The sequence below is a fragment of the Sminthopsis crassicaudata genome, chromosome 1 (genome assembly GCF_048593235.1).
Source record: "Sminthopsis crassicaudata isolate SCR6 chromosome 1, ASM4859323v1, whole genome shotgun sequence".
NCBI lineage: Eukaryota > Metazoa > Chordata > Mammalia > Dasyuromorphia > Dasyuridae > Sminthopsis > Sminthopsis crassicaudata.
The window spans coordinates 471073431-471096405 of record NC_133617.1 but is presented as its reverse complement, the minus strand read 5'-3'; the positions used below and the strand labels follow the sequence as shown (position 1 = coordinate 471096405).

The 22975-nt window shown below is 33.8% G+C and overlaps 1 protein-coding gene across 4 annotated transcripts in view; it reads right to left on the bottom strand.

Annotated features, from left to right (window-relative positions):
* The window catches only part of LOC141550393 (phospholipid-transporting ATPase ABCA3-like), a 187647-nt gene that overhangs the window by 53399 nt on the left and 111273 nt on the right, over nt 1–22975 (bottom strand). For all 4 annotated transcript variants that reach the window (XM_074280994.1, XM_074280997.1, XM_074280995.1 and 1 more), the window contains 3 exons: nt 20424–20522; nt 9992–10199; nt 7256–7559 (listed from right to left, as the gene is read on the bottom strand). In XM_074280994.1, coding sequence (XP_074137095.1) covers nt 7256–7559; nt 9992–10199; nt 20424–20522 — 611 coding nt within the window. The remainder of the gene's footprint in view (nt 1–7255; nt 7560–9991; nt 10200–20423; nt 20523–22975) is intronic.

The following is a 22975-nucleotide window of genomic DNA, read 5'->3' as shown; positions in this document are numbered from 1 at the left end:
ACTCTGGGAAGGTGATCTGAGAAAAGCTAGCAGTCTTAATCATGTCCCTATCCCCAGCTTCTGCCACCATGAACTTTAAGGAACTCCCCTTCGGGTAAGATCCAGGATTCTCTTTGTTCCCTACAGGAAAGCTCATTCCTCCTGTATTGTCTGTTCTATATTCTCCAATGTATACTTTTTCTGAGATCTGTTTTGTTATTGATTTGGATAAATTTGGGTAAATATATTGGTTTAAGCCATGTAGATTTATTGTGGAACTGATATAAAGTGGGAAAGGAATCAAGCCTATGGTCTTTCCATTAATTAATGAACAGCAGTCAGAAGTTTAGCTTGAACCTGAAAACCACATTCTTACTAGATTAATATTTAAAGGAGAAAATAGATTTAACTCTATTCCCATTGTTCTCTCTAAAGAGAGCAGAGTGGTCAAGCTTCTGGTCCCAACTTCATATATTCCACTCCTGCCATATACCTCAAAGTGGGGTATAGGGAGAAGAGGCTAGAGATGTTTATTCTGACTCTGAGACATATAAAATCATACTCCCAAAATACATATTGGAGAGGAGGGATAGTCTCATTACATATGTACTAATTAGTACCTAGCTGTATACAATGATTACAATAAAGTAAATTAAAAACAACCCTAAAAGGCAATGATCCATTTTGGTCCTGGAAAACAAATGATGAAATATTCTTTTCTTCTCTTGGCAGTGACATTTTTTTTTATTACAAGGATTAAGTTTGATATGGGGGGAAATATTCGGAAATGGCTGATATAAAAAACAAAGAAGATAAAAAAATTAATTCTGTGAACAGGATTTATGTAACATGGAAAAATAAGAATTATATGTTAATATCTGTTGAGTGACAGCATATATAGATTTATTATATTTATGAACATATGCTAAAATCTCTCATCTATAAAACTAAAATGATCATTTTCTGTATTAAAAAAAAAGGTGACTGAATGGATGCACAACATACTATAAGCTGAGAATTGTACACTACTAGTTCAATTTTATATCCCCATTCAAAAGTAGAGTAATAAGAGTCAACATATAACTCTTTAATAGGTATCACTGGATTTGCCTTATTATTTTGATCTTGATTACCTGCTTTTGTAGAGGGCCACAAACAATAGGGGAACTCTTGGTGAGGTATAAAATTCTTCAGCCCAGAGGGAACCTGCTGACAATGTCTCATCTCCCCTTGGGGCATCTCACTTTTCCTAAGAAGTGTTCTACTTGAAGCAGACATGCTTGCAATAAAGAGGCATCTATATAATAATAGTAAGGTGCTTATAGTTAGCACATGCACAGTTTGTTGTAGTGATATAATTGTACTAAAGTATTTAAGGCTGAGAGAACTTGAAATAAATGGACTCCATATTTGACCATCCATGTGGGTCCCACCTCTTCACTCTTCTAAGACTAATGACTTGGGCTGGTACTGAGATCCTCCAGAGAGCTAGTTCAGATGGTACATTTGGTGCCCCATGTGAGCCCCTAAAAAGTAGGGTAGGTACACAGCACCTCAACTGACATGATCAGCGAGTTCAGTAGAAGAGTACTTAAGTGATTTTCAGGAATTGATAGGATATATCCAATGGATGTGTCCAGTGTGAGGGTTAGCTACCTATCAATTACAACCATTGTGTAGCATTTTGAGGAAAGATATTGTTTTAGACTCACCCTGACAACTTACAAAAGAAGCTCAAGAGGCTCTGAGAGAAATTGAACTGGCTTTATCCAATGTGGTTGAAAGAGTCACTCAAAAACCCTTGGATATCAGTTTTTGCTACAAAAAGGCCTTCATCAAGGAGACAGTGTGATCAAGTGGGTGATTCTCCAAGCACAACCAGACCAAAGCATTATTCCTTACCCAGTGCTTGTGGCTAGAATCTTATTAAAGGCTATTAAGCGAGCAGTACAATTATCTGGGATAAGACCTGACAAGATGTACACCTTTTATAAAAATGCACAAATCAATGTATGCTGTGAAGCCATTCTAGAGTGGCAAATTTTACTGGTCACAGCTCCAAATTTTACACATGAGTCTTCCTTAAAAATAATCTGGCTATTACATAATTGGCCCTAGATTTTTGAAGAAAAGGTTTCTAAGGTTCCTCTTAAAGGACCAACCATCTTTACAGATGCATCCAAACACAACATTTGTGTTGTATATTCTCATGACTTAGCTATAGAGTAGTCAGAACTTCTTTTTAGTCCACTCAGTAGAATGAATTATATGCAATTATGCTAGCTCTTATTTATTATCCAGGAGATGTAAATACATTATCTGATTTGGCCTATTTAATAGGTGTGGTACAAAAAATTGCTACAGCCCAAATAAAATTTGTAGCCTCTAACATCCATCAGCTTTCTAAGGAACTTCAACAAGTAAGAAAATGTCCAGGTAAGTATTACCTCTTGCATGTCCACTCTCAATGGTCTTCCAGGAACTATTTTTTTTTATAAAAACCCAAAAGCAGATCACCTTCTCACCATGTTAGCCAATACTCCTTTATTTCAGGAGCATAAGATCTCATTCTAAATATCATCAGGCTACTGGAGCTTTACATTTGCAGTTTGGGATAACAAAAAGAAGCTAAGAGCATAGTAAAAGCCTGTACAGCTTATCTTGCTTTCCACGCTCCCTCCAGGGAAAAACCCTCATGGTTTGAGACTCAATGACATCTGACAAATGGATGTGACCCATTATAAATCTTTTGGTCATGTCTTTTTATCCATGTTGTAGTAGACACCTTTTCAGGATTTACTTTTGCAATATCAGCAGCAAAATAAACAGTGCGAATGGTCACTGAATTTCTTATACAAGATTTTGCAATCATGGGTATGCCACAAGCAATAAAAACAGATAATAGACCTGCATATATTTCTAAACATTTTGCACACTTTTGTGCCCAGTATCAGATTTCACATACCACAGGCATACTCTTCAATTCTCAAGAACAGGCAAAAGTAGAGAGGAGAAACAGAGACATCAAGATGTTCCTCCAAAAACAAAAGAAAGGGAGAGCCACAAGTAACCCTAGAGCACTTCTAAACTCTCTCTATATATAATATATATATGTGTATATATATATATTAATTTTTTGATTTTTTGATGAAGATGCACTGGCCCCAGCAGACAGGTTTCATAATCTGCTGGAAGGGCAGTGTCTAATGCGAGCAGCTCCACTATCTTTAGATAATTACCAGGTGATGTGGAGAGATCCAGAGAATGGTGAATGGAAGGGACCAGACAGACTAACCACTTGGGGCAGAGGCTTTGTTTATTTCTCTACAGATGGAGAAGGAATCAGAGAGGTGCCAATGAGCTGTATCTGCCTTGTCCCTTGGAGAGAGACAGAAAAAGAGAAGACCCTCGAAATAAAGAAGATCCAAAAAACATTGTGTGGTTCCATCTCTCTGACACCACTGAAAGAGCATGACAGTTAACCCTATATGTATGGCATTTGACTCATGAACATCAAAAATAATTGTTAATGAAACTGATGCAGGACTTCAAAACCTGAATCACTGGATTCCCTGACACATGAAGAGATGGACAATAGATTGACTTTGGACTGTGCTCTTGGCTGAAGGGTATACGTGTGATTGTTATTTATATATCCTCCTTTTAAGACTCATGGAAATCTTTTATAATATTATGTTGATTCATATTGTTTGTTACATTATTACTTGCCTGTGTGACTCCTCTCATGCTGTTTCATTTTATTCATTACATTACTATTAGCTTGTGTGATATTACTACTTGCCTGTGTGATTTCTCCCATGTTGATGGATTTATATATACCTGCTTCAATTAAAACAAAAGAAAGAGGGAGATGTAGAAGGCCATAGATAGTGGGGGAACTATCAGTGAGGTATGGGCCCTTCAGCCCAGAGTGAACCCACTGACAATGCCTGGTTTAGCTCTCATCTTTCCTTGGGGGTGTCTCAGCCTTCCTGAAAAGTCAGGTGGTATGACAACCTGTGTTTTACTTGAGGCAGTAAAGAGGCATCTACATAATAATAGCAGTGTACTTATAGTTAGTACATGCACAGTGTGCTGTAGTGATGTGATTGTACTAAGGTATTTAAGGTGAGACAATTTGAAATAAATCCACATGGGTCCCTGCCTCATCATTCCTCTTCTAAGACTAAGGACTTGGAGGACTTGGACTGGTACCATAATCCTCCAGAGAGCTAGTTTGGATTGTGCATTGGCGCTCAATGTGGGTCACAAGAAACACAAGAAATAAAGAAGCAGCAGCACTCAAGAGCTGTTCATGAATAGGATCTTTCAGGGAAGGAAAGGGAGAAAAGACACTGGTAAACTTTTTCAGTTGGGGTAATTAAAATGGACCAACACATCAAAGGGCTGAGCCAAGAGACTGATGAGAGATTTATAAAAAATGCCTGTTCTGACTAGAGTCCTCTTCTCTATTGGTCAGAAAGTTTGCTTCCATGACATCTCATAAGATTCAATATCTGCTACAACATCTCACCCTGAAACCATCCAGATAAATAAAACAGAAAAGACTTTGATAGTGCTGTTTGTACTCCTTAGATACAGACTTAGATAAACAGCCACTGCACAAACTTTTTGACCATGCTGTTGGGGGAAAAATAATCATGTTCCCATAAAACAAAAAACAGAGAATTGTTAAGGACTGTGCTTAAATGTGAAGGGGCAGGTCAATTCCCTGAGAGCCCCCACAGCTGTGAATCATAACACATTTGAAGGAATTGCAAATCAGCCTTTGCTGACACAGATGTTGCTTGTAGATTGGGAATGAAAGAAATTGGAGGCAAGAGGGAAGAGGAGAGAAGTCAGAGAATGCAACTACCTCTCAGTCATTATCATTATCATTGTCTCACAAAACGGATCTATTCTGCTGGTCAAAATTAAGATCTCCAGCAGCCATTAGTAGGTGGCTCCTATAACACCCAGAAACCACTAGCGGGTTGCATCTGTAACAGCTTTCATAGGTTAGACTTCAAGAAAAAAATTAAATTACAGAATCATAAATACTTTGAATTAGCCAAAAGAAATATCCTTGTGAAACGTTGGCCAAATGACCATGATTAACTGCCTATGGATTCTTGGAACTAACCATTCAGGGTGACTCTCCTCATGTCATGGGAAAGTTATGTAAGGACTAGTACTTTGCCAACACCTTCTGGCAGAATGTCCTTTTTGTTCTCAGACAATTTAACAGAGAAAAGTCTAGTTACTTGGTTGGAGTATCACCCATGGAGAGGACACTCTGCTTGGAAACCTTCCCAAGTGGGACTTGACTGGCTGCCCCCGGGATTCCTCAGTTGCTGATTCTAGAGTGGTTGCTCCCCTGATTTGCTGATGTTTTCTGTAACTACTCATTTCTCTTTGCTTTGCTTTATTGATTATTGTTTTAAATTGCATAGGATATTGTCTCTGTAAAACTGATATGTTTTTGTCTATTCTTTAAGCATTTTTATTTTGCCTATTCTTTAAGCATTTTTATTAAATCTATTTGTAGAATTGTGTGTGCATGTCATTTTGTAAGAATGAATCAAACCATAAAGAACCTTTACTTTATACCACTTCCCCCAAGCAGACTACAGTTAAGCACAGAATATTTGTGTGTATATGTATGTATATATGTATATATACATACATATGCACAGATGTTAGGATTACTAGGTGAGAACTCAGGTTGTCTGGACAATTACAAGGTGAGAACTCAGGTTGACTTGATAGTTCTCTGGCTCAGATTCTTAAGAGGAGCAAGCTCATTGGTTGGAGTACTTCTTCCCAGAAGCCCTTGCATTATCCCACACCCATTCTCTGGGAGGATAAAAGAGGCAACATTGGGCCTGGACAAGCAGTCTGGACTGGGGAAGGACAAGAGCTGGAGGAGATTCAGAGACAGGATTCAGGAAGAAGAAGAGGCTGGCTGAAGGCTCCAGAAGTCTCCCAAGAAACCTGCTCATAGAGGAAAAGATTATACAGAAAAGAAACCTCCTCCCAGAGAAGGATTACAACTAAGAGACCATCAGCTCATTACACACATATATACATACACACATATACACACATAGATATAATATTGATATGGTTGACATATAATGTAAATTTCTTGATTAAATCTTTTAAATTTGACTTTGTCTAATCCTATTTTTTCCTAATAAATTCTGCTCCTGATCATTGTTATTGTGTTTGTGTATATCTCTTATTCCTATCCCTGCTTACTCTTCTACTTTAGTTCTACTCCTTAATTTGCTTCTTGCTTTTACTCTTCCCTTTTCTTCCCTCACCCTTTTTCTCCTTCTACATCCCACTCCCATTAATCTACATGCCTTATACTCCCATTCATCTATATAACCTTCTACACTTCCCTTTATTCTATTCTCTTATTTTTTTATCTGTGTGTGTGTGTGTGTGTGTGTGTATTGTTCCCTATTTAATTCATTCTTTATATGAACAGGTTTTCAGAACTATCAGCTCTCCTCCCCTTTCTAATGCTTCTCTGTCAGTTCTTCCTCTGCCCCTCATTTGTATAGCACAATTACTATTTTACCTTTTCTTCCAGTTTTGCTTTTATGAGTCAGATCATACTCAGCTCTGCCCCAGTCTTTCTTCTGGACTATCCAACTATTATGTGAATCTTGTACATATCATTTACATTTCCATGTATAAAACACAGAGTTTGTTCTTATAAAATCCACTGAAATTAGTCTTTGATGTTGGTTCTTATATGTTACATTTTCTATTGAGTTCAGGTTTGAGACAAAATTCTGAAAATCTGAGAGTTCAATGAATTTCTATTTTTTCATTAATTATTATACTCAATTTTTCTGGATATGATATTTTTGGCCATGGGGCCTAGTTCTTTTGATTGTCATATGTAATATTCCAGGACATTTGGTCTTTTATTGTAACTGCTGATAAAACACGTACAATTCTAATTGTAGCTCCAGTATAGCTGAATTGCTTTTTTTGTTTATTTGTTTCTCATAAAATTTTCTCTTTGATCTGGGGGTAAGGAGGTTAAATTCTAATTGGGAAATTCTAATTTGTGTAAAAAGGGAGCTGAAAGGGTCACCAGGGAGAAAAGGTACCTGGCTCACGGATAGTAGGTAGAGAAAATCCTATGGGGATAATTCAGCAGAGAGATAAAGCCATTTTTGGACTTAGTCTCCTCATATTTGAAGTTCTAGGAGGAACCAATCAATCACAAAGTCCTCCCAACAGATGTAGCCCTTACCTTTTACCAATTGGGGTACTTGCTTCTCATCCTTTAGCAGAACTTGAATATATTCTTTGAGTTTCCGACTCAGATTAGTAGTTCCAGAAATAGAGAAAGGCACAATGGTTCGGCCATATTGTCGCAAATTCATTTCTAATGCAGGGTCATCTCGTACTTCTGAATAGAAAGTAATGGCTCTGAGAAGTATGGCAGTAAATGTCAGAAGCACCAGAATTTGCAGTAATATTAACTTCCAATTACGCAAACTGAAGGTAGCCCTCTTCACTAACATGGCATAGAACTGCTGGCTGTAGAGATAAATCTAAATAAAAAGCAGAGAGAAATATAGTATTATAAATAATAGTTACTGAATCATAGAACTTGAGTGTCAAAGTACACCTCAGGGGCTATCCTGTTGAATTCAAATGCTAAAGTAATACCCTTCAACATATACTCAGCAGCAAGATATTTACACTGCTTACTTGTAGCTTATGATAGATACAACAGTTAAAAGGGCAGTATTAAGTTAAAGAACACAAAACAGAAAGGTATTCCTGAACATAGTGCCTTGGCCAACACAAATAGTATAGCAAAGATAATCAAAATAAACAGATTAAACTAAAAATTTTCTGTTTATGTTTGCAAAATTATTTAATGAAACAAAGATTGATTTCTAAAAATCACCATTTATTGTATACTCATAAGACTAAAAAGAACAAGGACAAGAATCCCATTGAATAAACATTGAACATCTTGATGAAGCATAGAGAAAAGAACAAAATCCTATTATCTCTCTTGTATCAGTATAGTTGTTCTATTGCACAAAATAATCATTCCCATAAAACTGGGAAGTACCAACTTCCACTGTTTTTATAATATACAAATGGTGCAGTGTGTAGAGATAAAAACCCTTAGTCTGGGAATCAGGAGGACTAGCTTCTAATTTTAGCTTTACCATTAACTAACTATATGTCCTCTGGTAAATCACCTCATTAGACCTTAGTAAACATTTATAAAGTCAGAGAACAGGATTCAGAAAAGTCCTTTCTAGTTCCAACATTCTTAGTTCTATTATCTAGATCACCATGCCCAACCTAAAAAAAAAAGTTGTAAACAGGAGTTCTTAATCTTTCTCTCTCTCTCTCTCTCTTTTTTTTGGGGGTATTATGGACCCCTTTGACAACCTGATGAAGTCTGTGGGCCCCTTCTCAGAAGAATATTTTTAAAATGCTTAACATACATACATACATAAAATGACAAAGGAAACCAATTATATTGAAATCAACACTCAGTCAATAACATTTATTAAGCACCTACTATATGCCAAGCTGTGTACTGTACTATGTGCCAGCCACTGTGATAAACTGCTGGAGATACAAAATGAAATAAAAGACTCGAAAATTCTCTCAAAAAATCTATTGGGGGAGACCACAAGGAAATAAATATGTGCAAACAAACTAGATACAAGAAAAGTAGGACTCAATTAAAAGAGGGAATGTGTGATTAGAAAGACTGAAGAGAGGTGTCAAACCATTGGCTCACAATACTCCCAAACCAGAATAAAATGTGAATAGGAAATATTTATCAAAGTAATTAAAAATATAGTAAAACTTAGATAACATTACATTCTAAAACTAAGTCATTATGCAACCTATAAGAATCCTTATGTATTGAATAGTGCTTCTCATTTCTATTTGAGTTTGACACCATTGATACAGAGAGACTTGAAGGAAGCCAGGGAATTCAGGAGGTGGAAAAGAGGAAGAACAGAGCAGTCATGGAAGAAAACATGAAAAATGCCTGAAGCTGAGACATAAAGTGCCTTGTTCATGAACAGCAAGACCAACATGAATGGATCAAAGAGTATTTGGAGTAAGAAATAAGGTATAAGAAGACTGGAAAGTTAAAATAGGGCTAGGTTATGAAGAGCTTTGAACACCAAAAGAGGATTTTGTATTTGATCCTAGAGGTGAAACTGGAGTTTACTAAGTATTAAGGGTAGTATGTAAATAACTCTTGCCATCTTGGAATTTCAAAAGTTCAAACATCTAGGAGAAATGGTAGCTATAATAAAGGGAATGATGATTTTTCCAACTGACATATGTACCTCTGTATAACTATTTTCTCAGATCTGTTGACCATACTATTATTAATCATTTCACATGTCAACTTGCATATATATCAGAGGGTGCCAATTAAATAAGAATTAGAAAAAAAATTGAATTCATACGAAATGGAAATTTATCTTAAAACTGTCCAATTTCTCCTTCTCTGAGTTCCTGATAAATAATCAAACTATTAATTTTAGCTTGTTACCTCAAAGTTTTCCTTTTTTTGAAAAAAAAGATGTTAAAAGTTTAAATTCAACACATAAATTAGTAAGCAAAGTATCCCATGTATTTAATAATTACATAAATCACCTTAGCTAACTCAAAATTGCTTACTAAACTTTGGAAGAACTAACAATCCAATTCTTGGATTATAAAGTTGAAAAATCACATTCTAAAGCAAACAGATGACTAATTGATGGGACTAGTAAGAACAGCAAATATAATCTTTACCAAATTTTTCCTTGTAATGAGTTTATATGGTCTAGCTTCTGCATCACTAAGTCACTAAAATAATACAGAATACCCAATATTTCCTAAATATAAGTATTACATTAATTATATTTCTAACTTTTAAAAATTTTAGTTGAAACACTGAAATCAAAATATGTACCTTGCACCTTAAATTTTAAGCAAAATTACTTACCCCTGTATTGAACTTCACAGAATGGTAGTGGTGCTCACGTTGCTGCTGCTCTTCCTCTTGACTTTTCTCTTCATCACTGTCACTAAGATAAATACCCATCTCATCTCCTTCTAAAGACATCCTGCTGACCTGTCTCAGGAATTCTTTATTTGAGGCAGATAGTTGGATGGCTTTGAGATCCATTTTGGAATCCACCATTTTACCAACCCTGTACCAAAAAGCATTTCATTTTAGTTGGAGATGAAAGTTAATTGTCTTTGGGAGGCTGTCAAGGTAACTGATAAAACACTAAATAATATCCTTTATAATATTTTTTCAATATATCAAAACAGGAAACCTAATTATTAAGAAATATGGGCATACCTGCAAAATATATAATTAGAAATGACCCTTATAGGAAACTGAAAATCAAATTGTATTTTATACTTTAATTATGGAAAAAATTTCTTACTCAGGGATGTACAGTGGAGAAGCTTGTGAAAAGTGCTTAAAATATCTCTGAGGAGCACATATAGTAGATCTTAAAATCATTTAGATACTACAAAATCAAGACAACAGTAAAGACATTTATAAAGTTTTATACAATCTTTGATTCTTTAATGGACAATTCATTGCTATAAAAGTGCTTCTGTGCTTTCTGATCTTTTATTTAGCTGTAAAAAATTAAAACCATTATCCAAGAACAAAAAGAATGAAATCAAATGGGAAGGATTTGTTTCATCAACCCTGTAGGAAAGGAATTGAGAGTTTATAAAAACAACAAAAGAATACTCCACAAACAATGAAGACTTTACTACTTGAACTTTCTGTTTTCATTTATAATTTCCCTTACATTGTAAATTCTATCATGGTAGCACTGAACTTCAGTTGGAAGGGACATAAGAAGTTATTTAGATTAACCCATATCTGATCAGAAATCCCCTCTATAAACTTAAATTTGCCTACGTGGCATCTAGTGGAAATGGAATGTGAGTTATCTAAATTTAAGAAATCATCTAGGCTCTCTACACAATATTTCTTAAGCAAAAGGTAATGCTACAAGTATTCTAAAACAATTGAAAATTAAGCATACATCAATAATTTTTATTGATTTTGTAATTTATAGTTAATATAACAAATTTCGTTGATTTGATAATACATTTTAAATCAAATTATTTACTTAGAAAAGAATTCTGAAAAAAAATTACCCAATGTCAGGTACATCCTGGGGATAATCCTGCACATCAGTAACTCGTTTTGAGCTTTTAGTCTATTAAAAATACCAGATCTTTCATAAAATTGGCTATCCATGCTTCTCTATCTTATCCTTATGATGGTTACTTTTAAAACCAAGTAAAAGATTTTACAGTTATTCCCTACTAAATTTTAATATATTAGATTTAGTCCAAGTGCTAGCTTGTGCTCTAAGCAAAAATAAAGAAGATGAACACAAAGAAGCATGGAATATGAACTGATTATAAAGTGAAGTAAGCAGAATCAGGAAATCACTAGCCCATATCACTATCACTAAGCCTTCACTTCAAGTCCTGCATCAGATTTAATCTTAGTCAGTTAATGATAACTTATCAGAGAAGAACTTTCGTAGAATTCAGCAATTATTTAATGCCTGTTTTGTTCTAGGCACTGTGCTAAATTCTGGGGATATAAAGAGAAGTAAAAACTGTTCTTGCCATTAAGGAGTTCACATTCTAATGGGAAAGACAATATGCACTATGTACATATAATGTATACATACACACATACACAGTAAAACTGAAGAAACTCTTAGAAGAGGCACTACTAATAAGAGATAAGGACAGAGAAGACTGAGAAAGAATTCTTGCAGAGGGATCTTACCTGAGACTTTAAGAAGTCAAGATAATGGAGGGGGGAAAAGAAAGGAATGGGGCACAATGTGTGAAAATGCCTGGAATCATGCAGGCAAAGATTCATGCAAGGACCAGCAAGGAGACAGACCATTCTCTCTGGATTATAGCATACAAAGGATGTAAAAATGGAAGATGACTGGAAATGTAGGAAGGAGACAGAAACTATTATGTTTGAACTTGGAGTTAACAGTGTAATTGAAGTGCTATGATAGGACTGGTGCCTTAGGATGACTGTTTTGGATAGAATATACACAAATATGCATTTATATATATATATATATATACATATATATATATGTATATATATATATATATATATATATATAAAGAGAGAGAGAGAAAGAGAAGAGTTCAGTATGACACCTAAGATATCCAAAAGGAAATCAGCTAGTGTTGATTAATTTATTTTAATTTGATTTATAAGATTAAACTACTTTCTTTAGCTAAGCCATACTAACTTAGTCTCCTAAGTCTAAGCAACCTATGGAGTTAATGAGCAGATTAAGACTTTATCATCAGTAGCAGATCATTTAGAATTAAGACATATAATAATTATAGGATTAATTTTTTTTAAAGGCTAAATTCCCCTTTCAGATTTCCAGGGGAAAGGGGTGTTGACCAGAGGCTGTTCCTCTTTATGACAGCTAGAGAAAGTTAGCCAAAAGTTCCTTTTTCCAGTTTTAGTGGATAAGCTCTTTTTTTTTTTTTTTTTTTTTTTAAACCCTTGAGCTAAGAGTTCAGTCATGGAATTTTCCAAGATGGGAATAGGGTGAGGTGGGATGGGATAGAAGTGATTGCAAATTACTTACCACATGTTCCTATTTCTCAGTACACTTTCTGGTTACAAAAGGCACCATCTATCTATAAATGACCTCTGAGTAGGATTAAGAAAGTCCAATAGAAGCCAACTAATCAGATCTTCTACCTTGTCCAGAACTGTGTTCAAAACAAGATTCTGCCATTTAAAAAATTCTTTTTAGTAAAAATCAGCTTTGTAAATCACTCCCTGTCTGACCTTTGAGATATGATATGCAAATGTTAGTTTTGCAAATTAAATCACAGATGGCTTGATAACTTTGTGCTCATTTTCACTTTTATTCCAGATAATTTTAACACTTGAGTTCTAAGCATCCTTTTTTAAAATTAATTTTCTTTTCAATAAATGAATGTCTATTTCTTTTTCTTCTATCAACTTGAAAAAAATTAAAACAAAACTTTTTTTTTTAACAAATATGTATTGTTTACAAATGACTAACTTGTATCTAAGGTTTGAGTCTTTCTAAGTTGTTTAAAATATTGTTATCACTGTACAAATTATTCTCCTGGTTCTGCTCACTTTGCTCTGCATCAGTTTATGTATTCTCAGATATTTCTGAAACCATCTTTTTTTAAATGCTCATCACAGTAGATACTTCTTGTTTGATTGTATTGATTTTGATTTTTTTTACAGCACAATTATATTTTATCAAATTTATTTGCCATATTTTGTTTAACCATTTCTTAGTTAATGAGTACTCCCTTATTTTCCAATTCTTTCCCATCACAATAAGAGCTGCATATATATTTTTTTTCCTCTACTTTTTTTGATCTTTTTGGGAGATAAGCCTAGTTGTGATATTGTTGGATTAAATATACGCAGAGTTTAGTAACTTTCTGGGTTTAGTTCCAAAATGCTTTCCAGAATGGAATTCATAGCTCCACCAAAATTATAACAATATGACTATTTTCCAACATTTACCATTTTCCTTTTTTCTCAACTTTGCCAACCTAATCGATGTGAGATGAAACATCAGTTAATTAATTTGGTTTGCTCTAGATATTAGTGGAGTAATTTTTTTATGTGGCTTTTAATAGTTTGGATTTCATCTTCTGAAGATCACTTTTTCTTATCCTTAATTAGGGAATGGGCTCTTATTCTAAATTTCAATCATTTCTCTATATGTTTAAGAAGTGAAATCTTCATTAAAGACACTATGAATACATGTATTTTTCCACTTAACTGCTTATTTTCTACCTTTAGCTGAATAGTTCTGTTGTGTCTATGTTCTTATTTTGGTTATGATATTAAAAATCCAATGATTCTTAAATTTTTTTCCCTCTCATTCTGTTTTGTAAGTCAGTGATTTTTGCTATGAAATACTTAACATTTTTTTGTATTTTTTCAATTATTTGACTTTGCTTTAATATTTCTTTTTTTTATCATGAAATCATTGGCTTCTTTTTGGTCCATTTACATTTTCAGAGAGTTTGTTGCTTGAGCAAAATTTTGTACCTTTTGTGATACTGCCTGTTCATTCTTGAAGAGGATAAAAATGGCATCAATGTTAGAATCAAGTTACAATTTGTCTGACTGTAGCTGATCAAATTCAATATGAGCTCAGAATGCTCTGCCACAGCTTGGGCACAAATAGGCTTTATGAACATCTGGGGATGAGTTACTTCAATTAAACTTTGCTCATATATCATAGCACTCTCTCCGATGCTCTGATGTCATGCAATCAATTCTAAAGTTCTTAAGAGATATCTTGAGAGTGTCCTTGTGTTGCTTTTTCTAACTAATACAAGAGTGTTTAAAACCTTGTGAATTCTTCATAAAAAAGTCCTTTTTGACATTTGAACAATGTGGCTAGCCCAATGTAGTTGTGCTTTCTGCAGTAGAGTTTCAATGCTCTGTATCTGATAACTTATCCTGCCAAGTGATTTTCAGAATCTTCCCAAGACAATTCAAATGAAAGTGATTCAGTTTCCTGGTATGATGTTGGTATTACTGTCCAAGTTTCATAAAGCATTCAACTAAGAACACAATGGCTCTGTGGACCTTCAGTTTGGTAGTCTAAAACTGCTCCTCTCCCACACTTTTCTTTAGAGCTTCCCCACAATGAGCTTAACTCTGGCAATGCATGCAGCCTCATTATCAACCATTATTTGGCTATAAGTCAAAACTAAATTGGAGGGAATATTGATGCATGATTTTTTGTTTGCAGATAATTGTGCACTCAATGAAGCCTCAGAAGCATAACTACAACAAATTATGGATTGTCTTCTGCTTGTGCTAATTTTGGCCTAATCATTAACAGCAAGAAAACACAGATACTCATCAGCCAACCATATCATCTTTATGTGGAACCATTAGTTACAGCAAATGAAGAAATTTTGAATGCGTGGATAGATTCACTTACCTGGGGAATATACTTTCCAGGCATGTCTACTTCATGTGACAAGACTGTAATCCTTTTTCTGATTCTTTCTTACATAGTCCCTACTGCTCTCATTTCTTTTCCATTTTTCTTCTCAGATACTTTCAATTCCATTTATAGAAACATTTTTGCACTCTTAAAAATTTTTGCTTTGTAGGCAAAGTAAAAATAGTGGAGTAAAAGGAAGCAATGAAACTGAGTTCCTGTCTATAAATTTTCCAAAGAGATCTATAGTATGCACCAGACTGAATTCTGATAAGATGAATTCAGAAAAAGTTAACAGTGAATCCTTTGTCCAGCCCTGCAGACATTTGGAGACAGAGAAGTCTGCAGGCAATGAGGACAGGACCACAGCAGGAGTACCTAGAGTGTGAAAAAACTTGTGCACCCAGGAAGAAGTTATATACTGGCATATAGAAAAATCCCAGACCCATAATGGAGAGCACTCATATAGGGCACTGCAATGGGGAAAGATTACCACTGGAAGTTTTGTCAACTTTTACTCAATCCTGTGTTGTCCATAGCACAATGAGAAAGTATGCTTAGCACTACATGGAGGTGGCTTTGCCTTTCCTAGACAAGAAAGCTCTGATCACTGTACTGAAAAAGGAGAAAATTCAGAAATGAGGAAAAACAGTGTGATTGGTCAGATTTCAAGGTCATAAAAAGCTTTTATTTTTCCCTGTAGAGGAATAATCAGCATTGTAAACACACACCAAAAAGGAGTTTCCAATTATTTCACTTTGAACCAACAGGACTTTTCAGTTGGTTAATAAAAAAAGCACTTGAGAAAAAAATTGTTTAAAAAAAAAAAGATTCATACCTTTCACATTGGCTAAGATGATAGAAAAAGGTAATGAATGTTTGAGGGGATATGGAACACTAGTGGTAGAATTGTGAAGTGATCCAACCATTTTGGAGAGCTGTTTGGAACTATGTCCATTTCAACATTTGAAAGTGGTTTTGTTTTTGTTTACAATTAATTTTCTCCAGTATTATTCTCCTATTTTCACCTGCTTTGCTACAAAATTTTTGATATATTCCACAATAATTCTGTGTGTTTACCCTCCTTTGTCTAGTTCACATGAACTCATCTAATTATCTGCTTGCTTTCTCACTAGTCCTTCCAAATTGATCTTGTGTACTCTGAAATATGAGAAACAGTACTTCTATCACCTTTCTCTTTCCTAAACAAGTATGATTCTTTAACCTTTTTCTTAAAAGTACTCAAAACAGAACTAATCCACTCTCAGATCCTCTGTTTTTATTTAAGTCCATCAATGCCATTGAAATATAGTCTTCTCCCAATATAATGTAAATCCTCCATTATACATCTCTTCCTGTAGTTTAAATAAATTTGACTTTCTGGGTTTCTCAAGTCTTTTACTCCAGTCAGATATTTCACATTATTTTCTATTTTTTCATTCTTTTGATTTTGCTTTATTGATTTCTCATGAAGTCATTAACTTCCATTTGCTCAATTCTAATTTCCTTTGCCATTTGGACAATTTTGCTTTTTAAAGCATTCTCATTAACTTTTTGTATTTCCTTTTGCATCACTTTCAATTCTCTTCCCAATTTTTCTCCTCTTCCTTACTTAATTTTCAAAGTTCCTTTTGAGTTCTTCCATGGCCTGAGATGAATTCAGTTGTTAGAGTTAATTTCTCCTTCTAGGCTGGATTATTGACATCTTCACATCTATTATAACCCTTTATATAGTAGTTTATTTATTTATTTTTTTGTTTTTTTCATCTTTCAACTTTACTTCCTAGGTGGGAATCTTATTTCAAGGCCAGGCTCTGCTTCTTGCTGCACTTTTGAGGTTGGATGATTGACTTTGTTTATTCTCAATTTGTGTAATCCTCCTTTCTATGTTTATCTCTATCTTTTGGTGTTCTGTACAATGCATTGGTTCAAAGCAATGAATCTCCAATGGAATCTCAGGACAGAGCTCTAGCGATCTGGAAATTTCTGGACTGATTGTGGCAGCTACTGGGCTTTGCTACTTCTAAACCCTTAAGAGACCCTCACTGTGGATTTCTGACTACCCTGGAGCTTTTTTGATGTTTATAAATAAAGCAGCTTTGGGGTTATGTGTCCCTGACTTGGATTTGGTGGTTTACGTATATGCTTAAGATTACCCATCACAATAATTATGGTTATGATTTAAGTAACAAATATTAAAACATAAATGATTTTATCAATAAAAATCTATTAACAAAACATAAAAACAAAGGATTAATGAACTGGATATGCATTTTTAAAAATCAGAAAATCAAAAAAATCAACAAAACCAAAGTAAGGATAAAAGAGGAGACATTAAAAATTAGAGGAAAAAGATAAGACTGGAAAAAAAAATCCCTCTTTAGAAACAACAAATAAAACTGCTGTTTCTTTTAAAAGACTAATAAAATAGGATTGATTAGATTAGATTCTATTTTACCTAATCTGATTAGATCAGATTAGAAAGACCGCAGAAAATCAAATTAATATAGTAGTAAATACTCAAAGTGAAATCATAACAAAAGCAAAAGAAATAGAGAATAATCAGAACCTATTATGTACAGTTATATGCTAACAAAACTAAAAACACAAAAGAAATAAATGAATATCTTCAAAAATAAAAAATACCCAAAACAGTAGGCCAATTAGAGATTTTAAATAATTCATAAAAAAGAACAAGTTATAGAGGAATTATAGAACAACAACAACAACAACAACAAAAAACCCTTCTAGTACTAAAAAGTTGTTTGCAGGGGAATTCTATCAAACTTCAAGTAACAATTCACACTCATATCACACAATTTTCAAAAATTAAGAAAATGCCCTCCCAGAATTTTTTTCTGGGACAAATACTCAAGATCAATTTGGAGGGAATAGTGAGAAGCAAGCAGATAATTAAATGAATTCATGAGACAAAGGAGGGTAAAATACAGAATTATTATGGAATGTATCAAAAATTTTGTAGGGAAGCAGATGAAAATAGGAGAATAATACTGGAGAAAAGTAATTGTAAGCAAAATCAAAACCATTTTCAAATGTTGAAATGGACATAGTTCCAAATTGCTCTCCAAAATGATTGGATCACTTCACAATTCTACCATTAGTGTTCCAGTTTTCCCACATCCCCTCTAACATTCATTACCTTTTTCTGTCATCTTAGCCAATCTGAAAAGTATGAATCCTTTTTTTGATAGCAAAAGCAGAATTTTTTTTTTTTTTTTGCCTTAGTAACTGCTAGACCATGAAGACAGGACAGTCTGCTTATCTACAAGAGTCGAGTTGCACAAAACAGTTTCTCAGACTGGTACAGATTGAGTGGAGCCTGTTTTAATTCCCAAGAACACACAGAGTGTCCAGTTTGGATCCAAAAAACAAATTATATTAGCTCAAGGAGCTAATTATCTTCCTTGATAAACTCCTGCATTCAAAGTTCAGGGGGCCCTTTATACAAGAGAACCTCATGGCACTTGCTAGAAATTAGTAAAGTTACAGGTATAGATAGAGTTTAGGTTGTAGTTTTTTTTTTTAAGTTTAATTTCTCAGCCATTTAACTAAGTTCTTTTTTTAAAGTAATGACTAAGGAAGTGTTTTCTCTTCATGTTCTAGTACACTTTGAACTTGTGTCACAATTAGTTTTCTAGCTTTCTCTCACTCACTAAAATCTTCATATCACTAGGATCAACTTCCTTGAGCTACTCCTGCTTTTAAAGTTTTCCCAACTGTCTGCTCTATTCAGATCCATAATTTGCATTAATTATCAATCAACAAGCATTTATTAAATATCTAAATGTCAGGCATTTTGCTAGGCATTGGAGATACAGAGATAAAAGAAAAACTTGCTTTCAAGAAGTTTATATTCTAATAGGGGAGACAATACATATATGCAGAGGTATATACAAATCAAAAAATAGGACTAGGAAAGGCTTTATATGGAGAAGTAGTATTTTACTTGAATCATGAAGAAAACTGAGCATTCCAAGAGGCAGAGGTGGGGAAGGAGAAATAATAAAACTGCTAGTACAAAGGCATGGCAATGTACAAAGGAAATGGAAATACCATATGTGAAGAAGAGGAAGAAAAGCAATTTGGCTGAATCCAGAGAGTGTGGGAGAGAGAAATATATAAGAAGACTAGAAAAAAGTGCTTTAAATGCCCAACAGAGGATTTTATGTTTAATGTTTAATTTTTAGAGTCATTGCCATTGGCATTTATTGATTATTGTTCATGGTTAATATAGTTTAGAAAAACTATTTTGGTGGCTATATGGGGAATAGGATACATACACAAATATATATATAAATATACACACATTCAAATACATGCACACACATATGTATATACACATATGCACATGTATGCACACACACATATATGTAGAGGGGGAAGCATTGAGCATTATGAAGAAGCTAATGTAAAAGTTTGGGTAAGGTGATTGAAATCTCAAAAAAGGTGGTTTATAAATGGAAAAAAGAACATAGGTAAGATGTGTGGTGGTAGAAAGGACAAGAGTTGGCAACTCACCATCTTCTTATACTTTATGAGCTCTAATTTTTGCATTTCTCATTAATTGTTATTATTGGGCATTGGCTGTTTTTCCAAGGTATATGTTTTTCACAAGCTGGCTAAAATCTGTCCCATAGGATGTGAAAATTTACTTAAGGCCTCAAACATTCCTTAAATAAGAAGCCAAAATGTGAATCAAGGCTACCCAATAATTTAATGTTTTTGAGGAAGGATCCTACCTGGTTATAACTCTTAAGTTAACTTTGAGACATATAAATATCTCCCCTCTCAATAAGCCTATTGTGAAACATATATATGTAGTTTAATCTGTTAACTTGACTTAATTTATTCACAGTTTGTTTCCTTAGGAGATATCTGAGATTTTGATTCTGTTTAAGTTTTCTCAATTTCTTTGGGATTTTTCTATAGGATAGCATGAGACTACTACATATCAAAAATTATTTTTTTGTCTCTCTAATATAATCTTTGTAAAGCCTTGTCAGAAACTCCAACCTTTGTGTAAGGTTATTTTTCTATCTCCTGAAGTTGTGCTTAAGCTTACTAACATCTAGGTTTTTTAATTTTTGTAATTTTTGTTTTGTGGTAGATTTATTTGGCAGCAATAATCTACCATATGAACTCAAAGAGATGATATTTCCCTCAGAATACTTTCTACTCCAGTGGAAAGAAACTTGTTAGATAAATTTCTAACATATATCTTTTCAGATAAAATTAGCACATGACATCAGTATACTTTAAATTACTCTAATCTTAGATCATAATTTATTCCCAAATTCTTAAAATGATTCAGAGGGAAAGGGGAAGGGCTTGATTTTTTGGGTATACCCACAAATAACTCACTTAAGGAAGACTTCTTCCATAGTTGTAACAGAGGCCCCATAGCTAGAAATGCCTAGCTTTTGCTGATTCGCTTCTAGTGCAGTAAACAATTCTTCAAACCTAGAAGGCAAAGAGAAATAAAAAGTGCCAGTCTGGTTCATTCTAGTTGCAATTCTAATATTTTGTTATCACAGCCCCTTAATTTCCACCCACCCCCATAGTACAGACAAAAATTAATGTTAGTTCTTTATTACAATACTCTAAATAAGAGTTTGTGCATTTATGTAAACCAAAACAGTAATGAATATTAGGAAGAGATAGTGAACAACTCCAGTGGAACTTTACCCTAACCTAACCTAGTAATATTTTTTTCTGAAGGGGGCTGTATAATGGTTATACCTGGTTAAAGGTAAATGTGTAACTAGCAAATAGATATTACCACCATTTAATCCAGGAGAGACAAATGGACTGAGTCCCCTTCAAAGGAAACTCATGGATTGTAGATGAAAAAGAGAAACACTAGTATCTGGAGATCAGGAAAGATTTTTAAAAACAAAAATTTTTAATAGCTTTTTATTTTTCAAAATACATGCAAAAATGGTTTTTAACATTCACCCATATCTCATTCCTTCCCTTAGGCAGCAAGTAATCCAATATAGATTAAACATATTCTTTTAAACATATTTTCACATTTAGCATGCTGCACAAAAAGGGAAAAAAATGAGAGGAAAAAAATAAGCAAGTAAACCACCACAAAAGGTGAAAATACTATGTTGTAATCCACATTCAGTTCCTATAGACCTCTCTCTGGATGCATTTGTCTCTCTCCATCACAAGTCTATTGGAACTGGCCTGAATCACTTCATTATTGAAAAGAGCCAAAGACTTGCTTTTTTAAACAATTAGGCTAGATTAGTTGAGATGTAGTCCTCATGCAAGTTTATTCAATATAGAATTAAGAGAAGAATAAAAGACTTAAGAACATTGATAGAAAGCCCTGAACCAGAAATAACTAGCACTAGAATAGATAAAATAATTGTATTCAGCTGGGAGAGATTGTTAGTAAAATGGATGCATTTGGAATCTATATAAAATATATATATATATATATAAAAGCTTGTAATTACATATTTATCTATACTGTGTCCTTATAAATCCTATGACTATAATAAAAGAGTTATGTTGAATTTAAGGAAAATTTAAGTTAGTATTCTTATGTGGAGGAAGGCTTTGGTAGATGAAAGGAAGCTTATATTTCTAGGTTCTTAAGATTTTTTAGAAAAGGTCTTTAGAGCTCATTTAATTTCATTTTACAACTGACCTGACTACGGTGTAAAAAGATTATTCTCTATATTAGGCAATAGCTACAGGAAAGATGCTTAAACCCTTAAGTTAGGGCAACAAAGGTAGGAAATGCATAATGATATAAGAACAGTACTGTAACTAATTTACATGTTGGTTGGGTATAGGAAATATTAAAATCAAATAATTGAATTATATCATATAGGAAATAAAACTCATTTAGCAAAGAAAATGTTCTGATACCAGAACACAAATATTTTTCTTTGCAGACTGAATATGAGCCAAAAGATCTACAATATTTCCAAAGTTTAGTAACAAGCTGTGTATCTCAAAAAAAGCTGAGGAAAGCCTCAACTTTTCAAAATTCAACTTTCTTAGAGAACCACTCTTTGGAATCATTTTGGTAACATGAAGGCTTCCATAGTATTTCATACAATAGGACCTATTTCTAAGATGGTAATTAGACTTCTAAGAAGAGGACAGAGAAAGCAATGCTTTTTCTCAGGATCAATGAAACTACAACAGCTATTTGTGAAACAAATAATACTACTACTAATAAGCAAAAATTAAAAGAAAATGATAAAAAAAGTTCTATAATACCAGACAGTATCAAGTTATCAAGATGGAGAAATCAACTACCAAACAAAGAATGAAAAACTCCAAAGGACAAATTAAAACAGATAATTCATAATTTAAAGGATAGAGTGCCAGTCCTGGAGACAAGAAGACTTATCTTCCTGAGTTCAAATCTGGATGCAGGAACTTTTTATGTTGTTTAGTACTGGGAAAATTGCTTCAGTTTGTCATCTGTAAAATGATCTGGGCAAGGAAATGGCAAGTCATTCTATTATCTTGGCTGCCAACAAAACCCTAAAAGGGGTCATGAAGAGTCAGACATAATAAAAAATGACTAAACAATAACAATAATATTTAACAATTTAACAACAATAATTTAATATTTTATTTTTCCCAGTTACATGTAAAACAATTTTTAACATTTGCTTTTAAAACTTTTAGCGCTCCATATTTCCCTTCCTTTTCTCCCCTCCTCCCACTAAGAAGTTATATGTGAAGTTATGGAGTCATGTTGCAAAAGAAAACATAGATCTCCCCTACCCCCAAAAAAACTCTCAAGAATAAAAAATATAAAAAGTATGCTTTAATCTATATTCAGACATAATCAATTTTTTCTATGTGTATGGATAGCATTTTTTCATCATAATTTCTTCAGAGTAGTCTTGGATCAGGGTGATCCAATGCTGAGAATAGCT